Consider the following 19,668-nt stretch of genomic DNA (forward strand, 5'->3'; position numbering starts at 1 on the left):
GGAAGTTGGAGGAGGTATTGTGGCCCCGGCACCAAATTTACTACCGGGGCCACTCCACTGTGCAGTCCATATTTAGGTGTATCAGATATTAAACTACGGTGACAGTTGATGCCCAATTTTTTAATTATATTGTGGCCTCGGTACCAAATTGTGTACCGGGGCCACCACACTACGCAGTCAAGATAGATAGATGCGTATCATAGATAAAGTACATTCAGTGGTGTGGGGCAAATTGAAAAATATTCAAAATGCACTGACATTATCAAAAACAAGAGGTTGTCACACGCTAAAACTCCAACATGTATATGATGGAGAGGATGGAGGAGCAGCCGTATGTGCAGTGTAATGCAGACCTGTTGAAGGTTTTTTATATATTTTATTGTGGTGCCCAGTGCCCACTCCTCTACGCAGTCCAGGTACATTTATTGGTGCGAATCATACAAGTTCAGGGTTTTTAATATATATTGTGGTGACCCACTCCTCTACGCCGTCCAGGTACATTTATTGGTGCGAATCATACAAGTTCAGGGTTTTTAATATATATTGTGGTGACCCACTCCTCTACGCAGTCCAGGTACATTTATTGGTGCGAATCATACAAGTTGATGGTTTTCTTATTATATATATTGTGGTGACCCACTCCTCTACGCAGTCCAGAAAGATACCTCGTTGCAACGTTTTGGACTAATAACTATATTGTGAGGTGTTCAGAATACCCTGTAAATTAGTGGAAATGCTTGTTATTGAATGTTATTGAGGTTACTAATAGCATAGGAGTGAAAATAAGCCCAAAAACTTGATTTTTAAACTTTTTATGTTTTTTCCAAAAAAAATCCGAATCCAAAACCTTAAATCCGAACCGAGACCTTTCGTCAAGTGTTTTGCGAGACAAATCCGAACCCCAAAAATAATGAAAATCCGGATCCAAAACACAAAACACGAGACCTCAAAAGTCGCCGGTGCACATCCCTAGTTTAATCAAACATGAAAGCATATTGCAGATCATATATCTGCCCAAAATGTGTCCGAATTCACAGAAAAATTGACTGAAAAACAGCAGAAAAAAGACACCTATGTTTACAGGCCCTTATTCTTGTCACTGGCCACAATGCTTTGTCTTTTGTCTGCAGAAATTGCATAACTGTTCTTTTGAAGAGGGAAAGGGGGGACGCTTTTCTCTCCAGAAACTTATCTCACTTGTTGTCTCAAACATCACTTACAGTACCGCAATAATAAAACCATGAATGCAGCAAAGTGACTTTGATAAGCATAAGAAAGTGTTCCTAAAACAAACAAATAGCCATCTGTTGTGTGTGAGAGCTGTGTTTGGACAGTTTGATTATTCACATTGTTATTTATTAGATCACTGACATAGAATCTGTATTCACAAGTACACTGATAAAGAAAATCACAGAGAGTAAAAGGTATAAAAGATCAGATAAAGAAGCTCTCAGATCCATAATGTAAATGATTTGTGGTCTTTATTTGAAGTGAAAAGAATTTGATTTGACCCACCATTTTTAAGCCATAAATACAGCTTGTTATCTGAAAAGCGTAGTAAAGCAAGTCAAAGCAATCATATTGTGTTTTACACACATACAGAGAGCACATCTAGTTTTCTGTGATATTTATAAAAGACCATGGTTTTATCATAGTGCTTTCTATAAACATGAATATAAACTAGATCAGCATATAATAAAATTATTTGTAAGTCATTTTGAATGAAACACCTTTTCACAGGTAGGAGACATAGCTATTGTGACAATATACCCTTTGGTGAAAAATATTTTTCAGTAAAGACATGTCTTACAAATAAACTTGGGGATTCATCCTTTACGAGCTACACCCTGAGGTAATGTGTAGGAATGAATGAGCTTCTTGTATGTGTACCGGCCTATCCAGGTAGAAATAAAGCTGGTTGAGCGTGTTGGTGCAGTTTGTTGTGGCTGGGTTGGGAGCCAGAGGGCATCTGACGGGTACACGAGAGGCAAGTAACTTAATAAATAAGGTGTAATGGAAAAGAACTCTGTCCTTGACCAAAAAAGTAGCTGAGTAACCATAAAATTTAAGTAAGTATGTGATAAGACAATAGTACGATTTTATTGCAAAGGATTAACTGAAAATTACACAGTGATGATGGCATGCAATAATGGCATTTGGTAATAACATACAGTAGGAGAATCAGCAATAACATTGATGATGATAAAACAAAATCAGTAATCACAATGGCATACATCGGCAGTGACCAGGGCTGCCAAGAAGAATTCAGGGCCCGGGTACAACAAATTCATGGGGCCCCTCTCATAGTGAAGTAAGCCCCAAAATTTTTTTGCGCCGCCTTACGGCGGCGCAAAAAAGATTAGGTATATGGTCATATATTCAGGGGCGTGGCTAGCCAAACGGCAGTGCAAAAATTTTGGGAGGTGCGGTCATGCATTTGGGGGCGTGGCAAACGTGCCATTGGGGCGTGGCTAACATAAAAACCACTAGGCTCTCAATTCGCCGGAGCGTCACATATGTTCAAGCACTCCTGACTTTCAGGACATCTACCACCACAGGGTAGTATACAAACAATGCAGTGTGTACACAAACAGTTCAGTCTTGGCCTACACCTTACATTGGACACAACATTCACCAAAAATTGGTATTGTCCCTACTAGAATCACAACATTTCACACACTGTGCTGCTCTCTCCTACCTGTTCTTCTCACTTTCTCCACCTGTGGCTGCTGCTTTCTTTAGTTGTGGCTTGTCCGGATCCAGAAATGTTGAAGGACCTATTTTGAAAAAAAAATGGCTACATTTAGAAAATTACAGCCAGCCCCAACGTTAAATCAATAGCACCCACGATTAATAATTAGGCCTTCCTCCAGCCCCAACATTAAAATAATACTATTCACATTAAATAAATAAACCTATTTCCCTTCCTGCAAACAGCCCCAGCAATACCTATTTCCCGCAACCATCACTGCCATTAAATAATTCATAGTCACATTTAATAAATAGACCTCATTCTCCCTAAACTCACCCCAAGATTCAATAGCCCCCAAACCACCCCATCTTAAATTAATAGTCCCTACTATTAAATTGCCTCACCATCACCCTACAAACAAAATAGCGCCCATTAATTAGCTGCCACCTACCTCACACACACTACATTGCAACAAGCCCCCTGTGCCATTACACACACAATACTGTGCCCCTTCATCACAACTACACTGTGCCCCCTTATGCTCACACTGCGACCTCCATGCTGCTTTTCCCCCTTCTTTTTTACTTTGTGCCTCTCTCCCACTTTTTTTCCTCCTCTGTTCCTCTCTCCCACTTTTTTTTATTCCTCTGTGGCTCTCTCCTTTTTTTCCTCCTCTGTTCCTCTCTCCCCAATTTTTTTTTATTCCTCTGTGGCTCTCTCCTTTTTTTCCTCCTCTGTTCCTCTCTCCCACTTTTTTTTTTATTCCCCTGTGGCTCTCTCCTTTTTTTCCTCCTCTGTTCCTCTCTCCCACTTTTTTTTTTATTCCCCTGTGGCTCTCTCCTTTTTTTCCTCCTCTGTTCCTCTCTCCCACTTTTTTTTTTATTCCCCTGTGGCTCTCTCCTTTTTTTCCTCCTGTTCCTCTCTCCCCAATTTTTTTTTATTCCTCTGTGGCTCTCTCCTTTTTTTCCTCCTCTGTTCCTCTCTCCCCAATTTTTTTTTATTCCTCTGTGGCTCTCTCCTTTTTTTCCTCCTCTGTTCCTCTCTCCCACTTTTTTTTTTATTCCCCTGTGGCTCTCTCCTTTTTTTCCTCCTCTGTTCCTCTCTCCCACTTTTTTTTTATTCCCCTGTGGCTCTCTCCTTTTTTTCCTCCTCTGTTCCTCTCTCCCACTTTTTTTTTTATTCCCCTGTGGCTCTCTCCTTTTTTTCCTCCTGTTCCTCTCTCCCCAATTTTTTTTTATTCCTCTGTGGCTCTCTCCTTTTTTTCCTCCTCTGTTCCTCTCTCCCACTTTTTTGTTTATTCCCCTGTGGCTCTCTCCTTTTTTTCCCTCCTCTGTTCCTCTTTCCCCAATTTTTTTTTATTCCTCTGAGGCTCTCTCCTTTTTTTCCTCCTCTGTTTCTCTGTCCCCTTTCTTTATAGTACTGTCCCTCTCTGTTTTCCTCCCCTTGCCTCTCCGTTTCTTTACTTACCTTTTGTCACCTTCTTTCTTTTCTGCTCTTCTGTTTCCTCTTCTGTCTTCTTTCTTCCTGCTGGCTGCGGCGCTCCTCACTGACTGACAGGCGTGACTTGATGACGTCACGCCCGGCAGTCAGTGTGAATGGAGGAGAGGAGGGACACGGCGCCGCGCGATCACGTGAGTATTTATTTATTTTTTTTTAATTTATTCTTCCTCCCAGCTCCCAAGACCCCCCCTCCCCCCCCCCCCCCCCCCCCCGCGGGAAAAAAAAAAAAAAAAAAAGTTACAAAAAAAAGCGCAAGACAGAAAAATTAAAAAAAAAAAAATTAATTAGCAGCGAGGGCCCGGCCCGGGCCCCCTGGCATGGACGGGCCCGGGTAAACTGTACCCGCTCCCCCCCCCTCTCGGCGGCCCTGGCAGTGACATTGACAGTGACTCTGACACTGACCAGTTCTAGATCCTTGATAGGCTCTTGTAATACAGATTAAAGGCCTGGGTCTACAGTGGCTCTCCTCAATGTGCTGTATTGTGGAAATAGTAACACACGCAGACACCTGGAACACATTAGGATACACTGTGAACAACTAGAACAATTCTGGATGACTTCTGCACTGGACCTGAACTGCGTATGGACATCTGAACCAGACTTGGACTCCCTCTGGAACTCTGGACTATATCTGTAGCCCTTCTTATCAACTTTAATCTTACTGTAATTGTTTACTTCTCTATGTCCCATCCTCTCCCTGAAGCATCCTCCTCCACAGTTCTCACTCCCACTGAGACTCTTGTGCTCCCTGGTGCAGGTACAGTGGAATTAGCTGCACTGCGCTCCTCTCTCCATTGGCTCCAGTTGGTGAGGCTGTGGACTCAATAATGGCCAAACCTACCTTCTCTGTGGCCACACTCCCAAACGTCTTCTCTGTAACTGACAGTATCTGATGTCACTTCTCACTTCTCCACTCCTCTGGCATACTAGGATGTGTAGTTTACAGTCCTCGAGACAGCTTTGGATTGCCCACTGTCACACTGTCCTGTTTTAAACTCCCGGGACCTGGCCCCCTAGAACTGGTGGGCACTGGCTCTGAGTTTTACATCTATACCTAGTGTTATGCCCTGTTCCCAGTTTCTCAAGTGAGCTGTGTAAGTGGGCCAATACTTTGCTTTCTGCCTTTCAGGTACATTGTAAGAGTATGTCTTTATAGACAGGAAAAGGTTATAACATTTAATGAATTATACAGAGTGCAACGAGAAATGGCGTCAAATAAATGTATACAAAATATTGACTTACCCCTAGCCAGGAGAAATGTATCCATTAAAATAATGCACTTCTGTTATTTCCAGATTTAAATCCGATTTCACATTGTGGCACTTGACAAATTTGAGATATTTTACACTTTTAGCATAAGTTTCAAATTTCTGTAATAAAAGAACTTTGCTACAGAAAAATCCAATAATTTCTAAGTCGTGCTTAAAAGACAAAAAAAACTTTTTCCAATTTTGATGATGCTATATTTAATCACTAACACACTGAAGATTGTTAATAGCCCTAGCGTGATAAATAGATCCCCTGGTTTACTATTATTAGTGTATCAACTGCTGGCTAATGGCAATAAAATAGGCAGGATGTATCCCCAAAGAGGCATTGTGTATGACTATGATGGAGCATTTGTTATTTATAAGAGCCTTTACGGCATCTTCTAATAGAAACCAGTTATTATGTATATCTAGTTGTAAAATATTTGCCTTTACATAGTTTTAAGTGTATTGTTAAACTGCACATTCCTAAGCATAATCATGGTGTTTTATTATAAGCAATACAATTTGACATGACATTAAATATAAACCTGGCAGAAACTGGTAAAGGAACTGATTTAATATCCAGCAGATGTAAGAGACTAACCTGTAGTTCTGAAGGGCATACGCCCTCATATTGGCCATTGCCCCTTTGTGTCTATTTATTTGTCTGCCATCTGAGTATTGCAGCCTCACATTTCCATATACTTAAATAAAAGTCTGTGCACAGCATGCGACTCACTACTGCATATTAATTAATAAGAAGCATAAGGTAAATGAGCATTGGGAGAGTGATCCCATTGGTGGCAAGCATTTTATACCATCACTCTCATTGCATTTATCTAATAATGGTCCTGTGGAAGCAGTTTAATTACTGTCTTGGGATAGGGTAGTGAATTTTCATTCTTTCAGTTTGATAACTAGAAACCAATAGGTTTACATTCAATCGTAATTATATGCTTGCTTGTTTTTACCATGTGATGGATTGAGTTTATTCTAACTTCCAGGCCTAATACATACCTTGTCCTTTAGTGCTGAGGGTTACAGTGGTCAGAGTGACACATCAACCGCTAGAAAAATGGTGATGAGTGGGCAGGAAGCAATTGTATACATTCTCTGTGTTTGTTCTCACTGTCATGTTATTTTGTCGGTAATCCTTCACTGGGATTTGTCTGGATCCAATAGTAAGCATACAAGTTTAGGATTTTTCATCTGGAGACCTGTTAACAATTTGTTAATTCTTAGGTTTTTTATAAGCCATTCGACATTTATATTTCCTAGGTATTTCATTTTAAATAGATGACCTGGTAATCTTATAAGAAAAGGAAATGGATACATGTTTTAATACCTCATTTAGAGTCGGACGCGATTCCGTTTAAGAAGTGTAGGAGTGGGGGTATGCCGCAGCTTGGTAGTGTATTACGAGTGGCAAGCAACCCCATTTGCGTCCCACTCTTAATACCCTATCGAGCTGCGAGCAGTTCCTGCAGCCAGCTAACGCTTGCGCCACCTAATTCCTGCCGTACAGCTTTAGCCCTGTTTTGACGTGTGTTGCGTCTGCGCCTCACTGCGGCTAGGATGTATTTACATGGTCACGCCTTCACAATTCCGCATTCCTCCCATTCTCTCGTAGTGAGTCGCAAGCATGTCACAAGTGTTAATTGCGTCCAAGTTGCATTTCTGCACATGCGTGGTAGTGTTTTTTGGTTAGATGCGCCTAAAATGGACTTTGTGTCCGACTCCAAATGAGGTCCTTAGTGTTTAAACCATCACAATACTTAGTTCCTTAAACAACCAAGAATAATTTACTTTTCATTGTCCTGCATTCCAATGTGTTTAGAATGTTTCCCTTTAGTAACTAGCTTCATGATAGAACACGTGTTTCATCCTGATGTTACAAATCAAGATTTCTCCTAATTTATATACTGTATGTACACAGTGAAAGGACAAATGCATCAGGATTCACAATTCTCAAACATGAAACAGACTCTGTGCTGGTCAGTAGAGGGCACTATAAGCTTGTTTTATGCTTTTGACTTGGAGATAAACAGACTATGCTGGAATATAGAGAATCATGGAGTAAAATAATAAATCCCAATGACATTTCCTGGGGATTGAGGTTTGGTGGGACTGAATTACAGCATGTCACAAGGCGATAGATTTTCATTTTCATTTTTTTTTAATCAAAATTAAAGCTTATTAACAATATATAAAAGCATTCACAGACAAATGGATCTGCTCCTCAGAATTATATTGTTTTTGCTTTGATATCTATTAAACAGAAATGTTGGACTTCATTTCAAACCCTGACAAACTGTATAAAATATTAAGTTTAACCTTTGATCTTGACTTCATTAGCTGATATTGTTACTCGAAGGTGCATTATCATTGCAAACAGAGAAAACGATTTAGTCAGTGACCACCTACATTATACAGTATGTGAACTAATCACAATGACATGATAACCTAGGAAGGTGTATAGGTGTGTTTGTTACAACATGGCAGTGGAAACTAATTTCTCTACCATAGAGACAACTGTGGTCAGAATGCAACACATTTGAATGTCACAGCCATTGATTTTCATCCAGCTACAAATCTGGCAGGGCATGCTGGGACTTGTAGCTCCAAAGCAGCTGGAACGACTATCTTTTACACAATGTTATGTGCTTCCAAAATTGTCAAATGAAAACAACAAATAAATGTAAATAACTTAGTTTGTTAAATGTAAAGTTCTTTAAAAAAAACTGAATGATAAATAACTATACAAGGTGTGTATACGCAGAATTAAATATCTTAGTACAATTTTCCTGATTAAAAAAAGCTAACCTTGTTAAAATGTACACCAAGAATTACTTCTGAGCATTAAGGACCTCATTTAGAGTCGGACGCAAAGTCCATTTTAGGCGCATCTAACCAAAAAACACTACCACGCATGTGCAGAAAGCACCAAATCCGCCTGCATCTTGGACGCAATTACCACTTGTGACAGCTTGCGACTCACTACGAGAGAATGGGAGGAACGTGGAATTGTGAAGGCGTGACTATGTACATACATCCTAGTCGCAGTGAGGTACAGACGCAACACACGTCAAAACAGGGCTAAAGCTGTGCGGCAGGAATTAGGTGGAGCGAGCGTTAGCTAGCTGCAGGAACTGCTCGCAGCTCGATAGGGTATTACGGGTGGGACGCAACTGGGGTTGCCTGCCACTCGTAATACCCTACCAAGCTGCGGCACACTCCCACTCCTACACTTCTTAGACGGACTTTGCATCCGACTCTAAATGAGCAATATCAGAACATTTCTGCATGGTGTATAAAGGTGAAATTAAATTATATAACACCATATCTGGCAATGCAGTATGATCTCAATATATAAAGTGAGTTCTGGCCTCTTACATATTGATCCCTTCCTTCTATTAATGTCTGTAAAAACAGAGACACAGAAATTAGGTTTTATTTGAGGGATGTAGAAATATTGCCATAATACATTGTGTGTGAGAGAACTGAGCCCTGCTGCAGGGCACAGGAGGAAGCTATGTGCTTCCTTATGGTATAATCTAGCCCTCATTAATGAATATTGTATAAATCATGTTAAAAAAAAAGCTGTTAATGAAGGAATGTTGGTGAGAAAACATAGATCGCTGTATAACTCAAACCTAAATATTTACTAAATATAATTTAACAAAGAAGAATTATATATACATATGAGTAATGTGTCAAACTAATTAAACTGTTAAATATTTTATGGATACTACTATATATGTTGACAATGTACAGAATATGTGCCAACTATCTCTATTTTCCAGGGACAGTCCCAGATTTTGAAGAATTTTATCATGATGGTCAAGATATGTTGGTTTTGTGCAGTAAAGCGTTTATTAAAAAAAAAATGTTATTATTGTCATGTTGGATAGATATGGTGTCATATAATGCTTATGGTGCAATAGAATAGTATCATCATAATGTCTAGTGGTCATATCATGGATAGTTGTAGTTTTTTATGCCTGTTTAGAGTGTAGCAGAACACTATTATGATGATGTCTAATGGTTACGTCATGCTAGATGGTTTTCATGTTCTATTTCTGGACCATGTACTAGTTGTTTAATCATGTCCAGTGGTCATGTTACAGGTACATATTAACCTGAGTTACAGCAGTGTCCGTGGCCATTGTATTTTAATGGTGACAAGTATGATACAGTGTTCTGACACACTGTAAGGCAGTGTTGGCTAACCTGTGATACTCCAGGTGTTGTGAAACTACAAGTCCCAGCATGCTTTGCCAATATATAGCAGCTTATTGCTGAAAGGGTATGCTGGGACTTGTAGTTTCACAAACACCTGGAGTGTCACAGGTTAGCCAACACTGCTATAAGGAAATGACTGGGAAAATGCCTTTAGAAATTGAAAACACCAGTTTAGAGAAGATCAGGTCTACAGAACTTTCAGTGAAACATGTTTTTTATGTGACATTATTTGTTACAGTATAATGTATTAGACAACTGTGACAGAAATGTTTGTATGCAAGAGGCCACATTGCAGCTAGACACATTATTTAATGCCGTATTATACTGCCCACAATGATGCTGCATGCAGTGACAGCACCACATTACATTAACAAATAGATGAGTGTGGGCATGAATGGGATAAAGAAGGAAGTGTCTAGACTCTGACTGGGCATTTTTGTACAGTGACACTATCAAATACAATAACAAAAAGGTCCCTGCTGCTGGCATGTCTTCCTCTAACAATACCTGCTTTGTTAGATTTATACAGTAAATAAAATATCCTGTACCTCTTGTCAAAGGCATCCTATTGACAGTTACAAGTTCACAATCAAATGTCATGTCTTTTATCCTCAGAAAGTGTTTCATGCAGAATTTACTTAAAAAGAATGTAGAAGATATAAAACTTTTACAAGTCCACCTAAATAAATACTATGAAATACAATGTCCTTTGATCCTAGAGGCAAAAACATGATGTAAAGTGTGAATCATAGCCTGTGTCCATTTATAGACTTTTTCTAAAACTGAATCATTTATTCTGTGAAAGTTATTGTATTATTGGCTGATATTTTACCTGTACCAATTATCCTTACAATTTACATATATAATGAATAATTATGATGCATATACAAGGGAACAGGTATGAACCAATAAGACAGACATGAGTTCAGGAACTTAGATATAACATAATTTTAATTTGAGGAATACTCCTGATTTCCATGTATGAGAAAAATATGCAATATATTATTGTATCTATGATAGATCAAAACTACAATGTTCCACTAAGCGGTATTGTTTATTAAATTAACAATATTTGTTTATTAGGTAACAACTCTACTGAAGGTATAACATTAGGGTTTGTAAAATGTGAGCTTATAAATTAGTTTGTAGGTTAATTTTGTACTTATAAAAACTACCCACTTACACCCTCCATTATCAGCATGCCAATGTCAGCATTGCTCTTAGCAACAAAAAAAAATAATATATGTCTACCTTAACACACAAATTAAAAATATTTAAAGAAGCTGAAAAAAGCTTGTTTATTGTGTCAGCAAATAGCTACCTGTTTATTATTTATTGTAGAATGCATTCATTAATCCAATTAAGCAGCCAAGAGATGCTGGGGTTGTGAAGATGTCAGCTTCGGGTTGTATCACACAGCCGGTGTCAGAACAATTTTGCAACAGGTTATTGCTCTAACCACATCCTTGCTATTCCTGCTTTCCTCGTCAATGAAGGACAACTGGCACATTAAAACGTTTCAGTAAAGGGTTTAAGGTTCCTTGCCTGTATGACAGAGAATATGGGAAATGTACAGTATAATTAGCATTCAATAGTGAATGAAACACATGTTAAAAGGAGCTGAAAGAGTGGTTATGTTTTAAAGAAGAGGGAAAGGCACACATAACCATAAGGAAGACAGACAGCCAGTAGCCAAACTGCTTGCTGTATTGCCTTGCAGATTAATCCTGAATCAAAATCCCCTCCCCACACACACATACACAACAGAGGCTGCCGGCTGAACTGCACTTGTAATCTTCTCTCTCTGAAGCGCATGCAAATGTAATCTGGAACAATAAATAAAAATAGTGTAGAGCCAGTATTCTGAAAGGAAACTAGCAGAGACTAAAAGGAACTGTTTTTCCCAGGTTGTAATAATAAATGAAGGTGGGGCTAGAGGATGACAGAAAGCCACAAGCAGCCAGCTAACCTGAGAAAATATTGAGGGGTTTTTTTTTTAGTGTATTGACTGGTGGAGGAGTGAGAAGTGTGTCTGGCATCCCAGAGATGAAGGCAGAGCGGGAGGACAGAGGCAAAGTGTTAAGAAGAGAGTGGGAGACAGAGCCTCACTGGATTGTACTGCTATTGTAGCGTGGAATGCTGAACATTGTGGATATAAAAAAGTGACAGCGTGCTGCTCAATACTAACTTGTTTGGAAAATATTTAGTAACATGGCATAAGGGTGTTGCCTGCTTTGGGTCATTCCGGCACTGTATCCGCGATGTAAAAAGCAGGAGGAAGCTGAGGTGTAATCAGTTTACTCTTGATCTGATTGAAGAAAAGAACACAGGAACTATCTACATAGACAGTCTGTTTTCTGTCCTCAGGATTGAACAAATTGGATTTTTATTTCCAGTGCACATACAGTCTCCTCCTGGCTGCAGAATGACACACATCATCAGGTATCTGTGCTACACCTTATTTCATTGGTATTTGAGAACTGTTCACCTGTAGAAAGTCAACAAAATATCTCAAGATATTGTTGTTGTTGTTTTTTCAGTTAGACACTATTTGTAATTCTTACTTTTGGATATTTTATTCTTATTTTTTAGTGAGTAAGCAATTCGTATTCCTGCTTCCAATATTTACTTGCCATGTGTTCAAACATAGTGTATGAGTGGCTGAAAGCGTTGCAGCTTTCTCAGTATGCAGAATCATTTGTGGATAATGGGTATGATGATTTGGAGGTGTGCAAGCAGATTGGGGACCCTGATTTGGATGCCATTGGCGTGATGATCCACCAGCATCGTAAAAAGATCCATGATGCCGTCCAAAGATTGAGGGAGGAGGAAAAAGAGGCTGCAAGTGGATTATATTTCACCTTAGAACCCCAGGTAGATTCACCTACACCTGATATCTACGCCAGCCACTTGGTGGAACAGTACGAAACCAAAGCATGGAAAGAAGCACAGGGTCACAAACCGGTTCCAAGGAGTATTAAAACTGGACAACTGAGCAAAAACTTGGTCACGTATCCAAAACTGAAGTTAAAGATCATGATAAGGGATAAACTCATTCGGGATGGGGTCAATCTCAGTAAGCCGCCTTTCTCCAAAAAGGTAAGACAATGGACATAAGTAAGATGACAAGTCATAGCAGGGCTTTCTGTCATTCTCAACAGTTTCACAAAGTTATATATAGTTCTGTTAGGGAACTGGAATGCATATTATAGTGTACATATGTATTCAATATTCTTGTATATGTCCACATAAAATGTGAGCACTACATATGTCGTCATAGAGTATACTACAATATAAAATTTGACATATACTTGTGGAAATAATATAGTTGGAATGTTAGATTGTGCTATTTAGAACTTCTGTTTATGATATAAAGTTGCATCCAGTATAGGTATGTATAGGTCAGTGTGGACACTGGCATATTCCTGTTATAAATAATTGTAAGTCAAAAAATACTTTATATGCTATAGTATTAGACTACTGTAAGATAAGTTTTCATACTGGCTTCTGAATGGCAGGTACATAGGTATATTGTAGGTGATCTTATATAAAAGCAGCAGTAAATGTTGTCAAGTTAAATTATTATCCTAAAAGGTTAAGTACAATAAGATTGATGTATTTATATGTTTGTATTATGAACTGATATACTATTATTTGACTTAACACCAGGAAACACTGGCATGATAGAGTTTGTAAAGATCCTGCATGATTACTAATTTGTTACCCTAAATGATTATCTAGTAACCACAAATAATATCTTGCTTTCTTTACACTCCTTGATCTCCTACTTGGCATTAGTACCTATGAAAATTTACTAAATCACCACACTTAAGTGTGCTGTGTTGACTTTTTTTTACAGCTATATGTCTCCACAGCCACCATTCCTCTCTATCACAGTTAAATACAGTCTGTCTATCTCTCCCACCAGCATTGGATATGCCCATCCACTCACTTATTCCTCAGCAGGTTATTTTGGCACGGGCTTTGGGGTCTGTTGACAATTGGGAATTCAATTGTGGGAATAATGCGGCCTGCGCACTATTACCGTTTCTACGGTAAAAGTGCGCAGTATTACTATTAGTATGGCAATTTTAACGCCCTCGGGACAACGAGCAAAGATCCGGGTTAAAATTACCGTATTAACGGTAATACTTTTAGTGCCGCGTTATTCCTAGAATAACGTGGCCGAATTGAATCGGCCCCTTTAAGTCTAATTGACTTTGTAACTTTCATTTGCCACAGAGATTAGTGTTGCTTTACCTCAGGGAAAAGTGCTGTCACATCAGGCACAGACAAGCCTGTCCTTGAAAAAACAGTAGCATGCAGCTATTTAACAAATGATAGCAAGCAACCAGTGACATGCAAGCACAAGATAAAGATAAATTAAAAAAATGTTAATTGTTTGGTTGAAACTAGTGTTTGTCATTATCCAGTTAATGCCATTTTCACCAATTCTCCTATACCTATATTTGACATTGCCTATAGATGTTTGTTAAAAATGAATAAAACAACTGCCTTCTATCATAAAGGTGCTCTCACTTGGAGTCGGCCAGTCGAAGTATATATATATATATATATATATATATATATATATATCGGTTCATATCTATTTATATCTATATATGTATATCTATATCTATATATCTATATCTATAGTTATATATATATATATATATATATATATATATATATATATATATATATTTATATATAGACACACAGAAACACATATATATGTATTGGTTCATGCATTAACACATACTTGATGGGTGGCTTCCTGTGATTGGTTAAAATATGTATTTATTTAATGTGGTTAACTGTTATACCTCAGTGTTGATATACATAGGCAAAACAGGTGACCTGGATTGATTATCATTGGCTTGAGAATAGTTCTCATGTCTAGACAAAAAAAAATCACACACACATACCACAGCAGGTGAGGATCAGGACTTCTAATTAGAATGTGAATGAGTTTACATTATATGACCTTTTTTCATTTGGAAGTCCCACAAGTATCTGAATAGCTATTTCTAGACCAATGAAATGTCAAATCTTGATAGTAATTTTATCCAAATTATTTTCGGCTTAGAGCTAAACAAGTAATCACTCATTCTAGTATTAACATATAGTAGCAGTGACTTAGTGGAGTGTACTGTATTTCTTCACATTCCAGGAATGGTTTCACTGCGGCTTATATTGGATTCTAAATGCGTGTTAAGGAATGTGCTGTCTGTGTATACACAGAAGCTGGTGATTATCATATAAGACAAACATATCTTTGGTTAGCATTGTGGCAGCAGGACTCCATTCCGTGACATTCATAAAATGTGTTTTCTTCTGGCATTCAAGGTCACTAATCACTAATCTGATGAGGACACAGATGAGTAGTCTAACATTAATGAATACTGTAGCTATATCACCATAAGTTTCCACAACTGAGGCTACATCTTTAGTGCCAAAACCAAGCAAAGTTTCTGAGCTGTGCAAGTTTTTCATTTTCCTGGCAACTGCTTGATAAGTGGATTTGTACTGATAAGTGCATAGTTTATGCAAGGACATCGTTTAACACAAGGAAAGCAAAGTGCATATTTAGATATTCTTTCCTTTGTGATAAGTTTCTGTAGTTTGATTGTGGTTTCATTTTGTACTCCTTGTTTTTTCTAATCTATTTAAAAATATTACTTAGCTGTAATTAATCTATTAGTACTCTAACACTGCATTATTAATACTTGGCATTACTACACTCATATTATATTAATTAGTTCTACTTAGCTATTGTTCAGTACTTTCGTTGTAGAATAAGTATCCCCATACAGCTTAATGCAGAAATCACAGTTACTTTGTCAATTTTCACTGCCGTGACGCCTTCCTTCAGTGAAGCCACAGGAACTGCATGCTGCTAATGTTTTTTTCCAGGGGCTCCTCTGTTTTTATTGTATAGGCACCCCACAAATGTGTTTTTTGCTCACCTTTTTAAAATGGCTACAGAGCGGGGTATGAGCTGTAGGACTTTATGGGAAGCTGCAATAACCATATTTTATTGGACCATGTGGTCATAACATGTGAGCGATTTACCCGTCTGAACCTTCAGCTATAAATAAACAGCTGGTAACATGGATATGAATATTTGCTAACTGAGCAGGTACATGCTGGGGCCAGTGTAGAAGGGGGTGGAGATATGGGAGAGTTAAGTAGATAAGACATAGGTCAAAGAAGAGAAAAAGGGAAGAGTGTTAAGGAGGTAAGTCCAGGGCTACACCACAGTAAATATACCAAATTGTCTGATATTGTGGATATTTGTGCTGGAGGAGGACTATTCTTTTAGCCACCAGGAGAATGACTGCTTCAGTAAGGATGGGATTGGGAATGCAGTAAATGCCAGACAGACACTGGTGATGGGAAGTTATAGTAACCTGTTGCCAGAACTGGGAAATAATTTCGTGTCTCCTGGGGGCTTGTTTTTGGCATATGATGAATTGGGTTGATAGATTGGGAGGAACTTGGGAACACCCAGCTATGACATTACATATGGGTTCCTATGACAGTCTAATAGTAGATTGATAGTCTTCAAAATGATTCAAAGGAATTAGGCTAAAGGAAGGGTCTGCAATGTAGTATCCTGTGCCATGTACTACACCTGAAAGACTGTGGAAGTTTAGGGAGTTTAATAAGTGGCTAAAAAGTTGGTGTAGGAAAGAGGATTTAGGGATTTTGGAGATTATTGCTCTCTCATCTCAGGGTTTTACAGTAGGGACGGGCTGCAACTTAGTAGGGAAGTTGCAGTTGTGTTGGGGACAAGGTGACTTGAAGACTGGAGATTATAATATTGGATATGGGGGTGTGGAGAGAAGTAGTGTGCAAGATAGTGTAGGGCTTAGTCAGGGGAAATAGATTGGGAAAAAGGATTAGCAGAGGGGAGATAGAAGTGTATAAAATTAAAAGTGGCAGTAGAAATATCAAATGTATGGTAACAAATGCTAAGAGTCTTCCAAACAAAAGGTAATTACAAATAATTGTGTTGCATGATAAGTATGATATAGTGGCTATTACTGAGACTTTGCCAGATAAAAGTCATAACTGGGATGTGAATTTAGAAGGATTTGCAAATATTGCAAATGGGAAGTTGAATGTATAGAAGAATTTGTTTAAGACATGTCGAGAGGAAGGATAGATGAGGACAATTTGCCAATTTAGGGCCTGAGTCATTAAGGAAAGTAAGGCAAAAAAAGGAGCAAATTTGATCCTGGACCACCCATGTTACAATGCAAGGGGTGCAAATTAGTTTATTATTTTGCACATAATATAAACACTGTCTGCTTTTTCATGTAGCACCCAGATATTTGATAACTTTATTTTTACACTGAAATTTAAAGTTGATCTAGGATATGCCCTACCCCAACTATAAATCTGTCCTCACATTTTAAATTTGCCTCCCCCTCCAATACAGCATGGTTTTGCCAGTGTGCAAAGTTACTCTTTTTTTTTTTTGCTTTGCTCTCATTAATGACTCAAGCCCTTAGAGTACATATGGGTAGATATACATACAGATGAATACAAGTACTGATTGGCAGAGCTGTAACTAGAGATTTTAGTGCCCTCAGTGAGAGAGAACACTCACCCCCAAAACATGTCACACCCCCGCTAGTTACAGCTATTTTAGTATATAGTACAGTGGCTTCCAATTTCCTTAGCCTTTGAACTTTCCAACACCATTTTCTCAATTGACATATATTACAAAATGTAAAGCTAACATTCCCTGCTTGAATACAAATGTTATCATAGTAAAAGCTGAAATGTGTGTAGGTTGAGAGCACAGCCTAGTTCTAGACACGTTACATTAAGGTGACAGCACCTGCTGCATTTATCCTGTAGTTCTGGGATGTCCAGAATGTCTTTACTTTTCCATGGAGCATGTGTGGAGGAATATCATGCAGAGAATACAGGCAAACTGTCAGTGTAGACTCATCTGTCTAAGGACTCAGAGGTAAGTATTGCTGCCAGTACTACACTTGATTGATTCTGCTTTGTGTGTGTGAATACAACACATAGCTCATTGAAAACCTCCAGCTTGTTCATATTCATATTTTCATTAAGTGACCTAACAGATATTATAATATGATTAATTAATAGTGCCAGAAACTGCATTTGTTTACATATTTTGTATCTCTTGAACATATTGCCAGTACTACATTACTTCATCCGCGTTACTTACCCCTTAGCAAACACAATACCAACCACTAAGAAGGCTCCATAGAATATGCTGGTAGGGCCAACAACTCTCTATAAAAAATAGAACTCCCCAAATCCCACACTGGAGCTGGCACATATCTAGTTACGGCTCTGCTGATTGGGGGTTGTTATAAGCCACCTAACATAAATCTACGTATGGCCATTCAATTATTTGTACAAATTGAAATGGCAGTAAAGAAAAATGTGGTCCTCATAGATGATTTTTACTACTCAGGTATCAATTGTGACAATAAAACTATTACTTCTATCAAAGACAGCTTATGTTTTTTATTCTAAAAGACATCTACCTTTTCCTATAGAGGGATTTCCTGGCTTGGTATTTTCTTATAGAACATATATTTAATGTACAAGTGAGTGGACATTCAGGGAATAGTGATCACAAATGGTAACATTTGCATTGAGTTTCAATAATGTGTTTTGTGAGGAACAAAACCTATACATATTAAAATAGTATAGTTTAATAAACTCACAGAAGCATTTACGTTTGTAGACTGGGGAAGTGTATAGAATCATAGCAACCAAATGTGATTTTTTAAAAATATTTTTAATAAAGACTCTTGCATAAGTGCATACGGTTGGGCAACAACATTCCTATGAATAAAGGTGGCTAAATAAGGTAGTATAGTATCAGAACATTTCATTTATTAAAATTAGAAGGGATTGAAAATTCATTATGGAAATAAAAGAAATGTAACAATATATGTAGATAGGAAATAAAGTTAGCAAAGACAGATAGCAAAAGATAACAATTCTAACTCCAAAATGTTTTTCACGAATATAAACAGCAAGAAAAATAAAACTGTCAACATCAGGCCACTAGATGATAAACTGTGTAAAAAATTATTTTTAGACGACAAGAACAAAACAGATCTTTTTACTTTTTTTTCCTATCTGTATTCACAAGGAAGACAAAATACCATAGAATTGGCTGTGTAGAAGTAGCCTATGCACAGCATTATATGTTATTTGGGTAACACAGGAGGAGATTCAGTTATGTCTAAATAAGATTCTATTCATTTAAATCATGGCAGTTCCTTCCTGCATTCAATCAGCGCTGACATTAGCGAGTAGATTGTGTTTGTGTCTTGTGATATGGTTTATCCAATAAATTACCCCTCTTACCTAATGAGCCTTGTCAGCACGATGGCATGTTGCTGACGCGTATTGAGAGAGCTGCATGATGGGTAATCCAAACCAAAGCTAGAGTTTGGATTTAGACAATAAATTAGCTTTACTAAAACAGCACAAAGAGATCAATTGTTACCCACAAATAAAGTCAAAGAGGAAAGAATATATGAAGAGCAAAACAGCTGCACCACTGTACACCTTGAATTGCACACATGCATGTGGATCTCCATAGGTTTGGGGCCTAAAATTGGTGAATTTGTAGAGGAGTAAGCGTTTGCGGGGTAGGAGATCAGTGGAGTGCAGGCATTCCCACTGCTGTACAGAAGAGGCGCATCAGTCTGCCTTGTTTGCCTGATCAGTGCAGAAATGAGATTACATTTTATGTAGAGTAAGATTACTGTAATGAAATAAAGAGACCCTGCTTTTCCATTACACTTCTTCCAGTTATTGAATTCAGCACCAGCTAGAGCACCGTGTAATCAAAATAAATGCATAATTAAAAAAACAGGCAGTGTGCTAGTGTGCCTAACTCCTCAACCAAACCCAGTTCCACAATACCAGGGAGACCACTAGAATGGGGTCCCTTTTCCATAGTAAAAACCTGCT

General features: G+C 38.2%; 1 protein-coding gene across 2 annotated transcripts in view; it reads left to right on the plus strand.

Annotated features, from left to right (window-relative positions):
* The first annotated feature begins 11,431 nt into the window (after nt 1-11,431).
* Nucleotides 11,432-19,668, plus strand: part of SAMD5 (sterile alpha motif domain containing 5) — a 31,675-nt gene continuing 23,438 nt past the window's right edge. Inside the window, exons 1-2 of one of the 2 annotated variants that reach the window (XM_075200679.1) lie at nt 11,433-12,126; nt 12,277-12,783. In XM_075200679.1, the coding sequence (XP_075056780.1) occupies nt 12,319-12,783 (465 nt within the window). In that variant the 5' untranslated portion in view covers nt 11,433-12,126; nt 12,277-12,318. Of the gene's footprint in view, nt 12,784-19,668 lie in introns of both variants that reach the window. The other variant, XM_075200680.1, reaches the window with a different exon arrangement.

Source organism: Mixophyes fleayi, chromosome 3 (assembly GCF_038048845.1).
Source record: "Mixophyes fleayi isolate aMixFle1 chromosome 3, aMixFle1.hap1, whole genome shotgun sequence".
NCBI lineage: Eukaryota > Metazoa > Chordata > Amphibia > Anura > Limnodynastidae > Mixophyes > Mixophyes fleayi.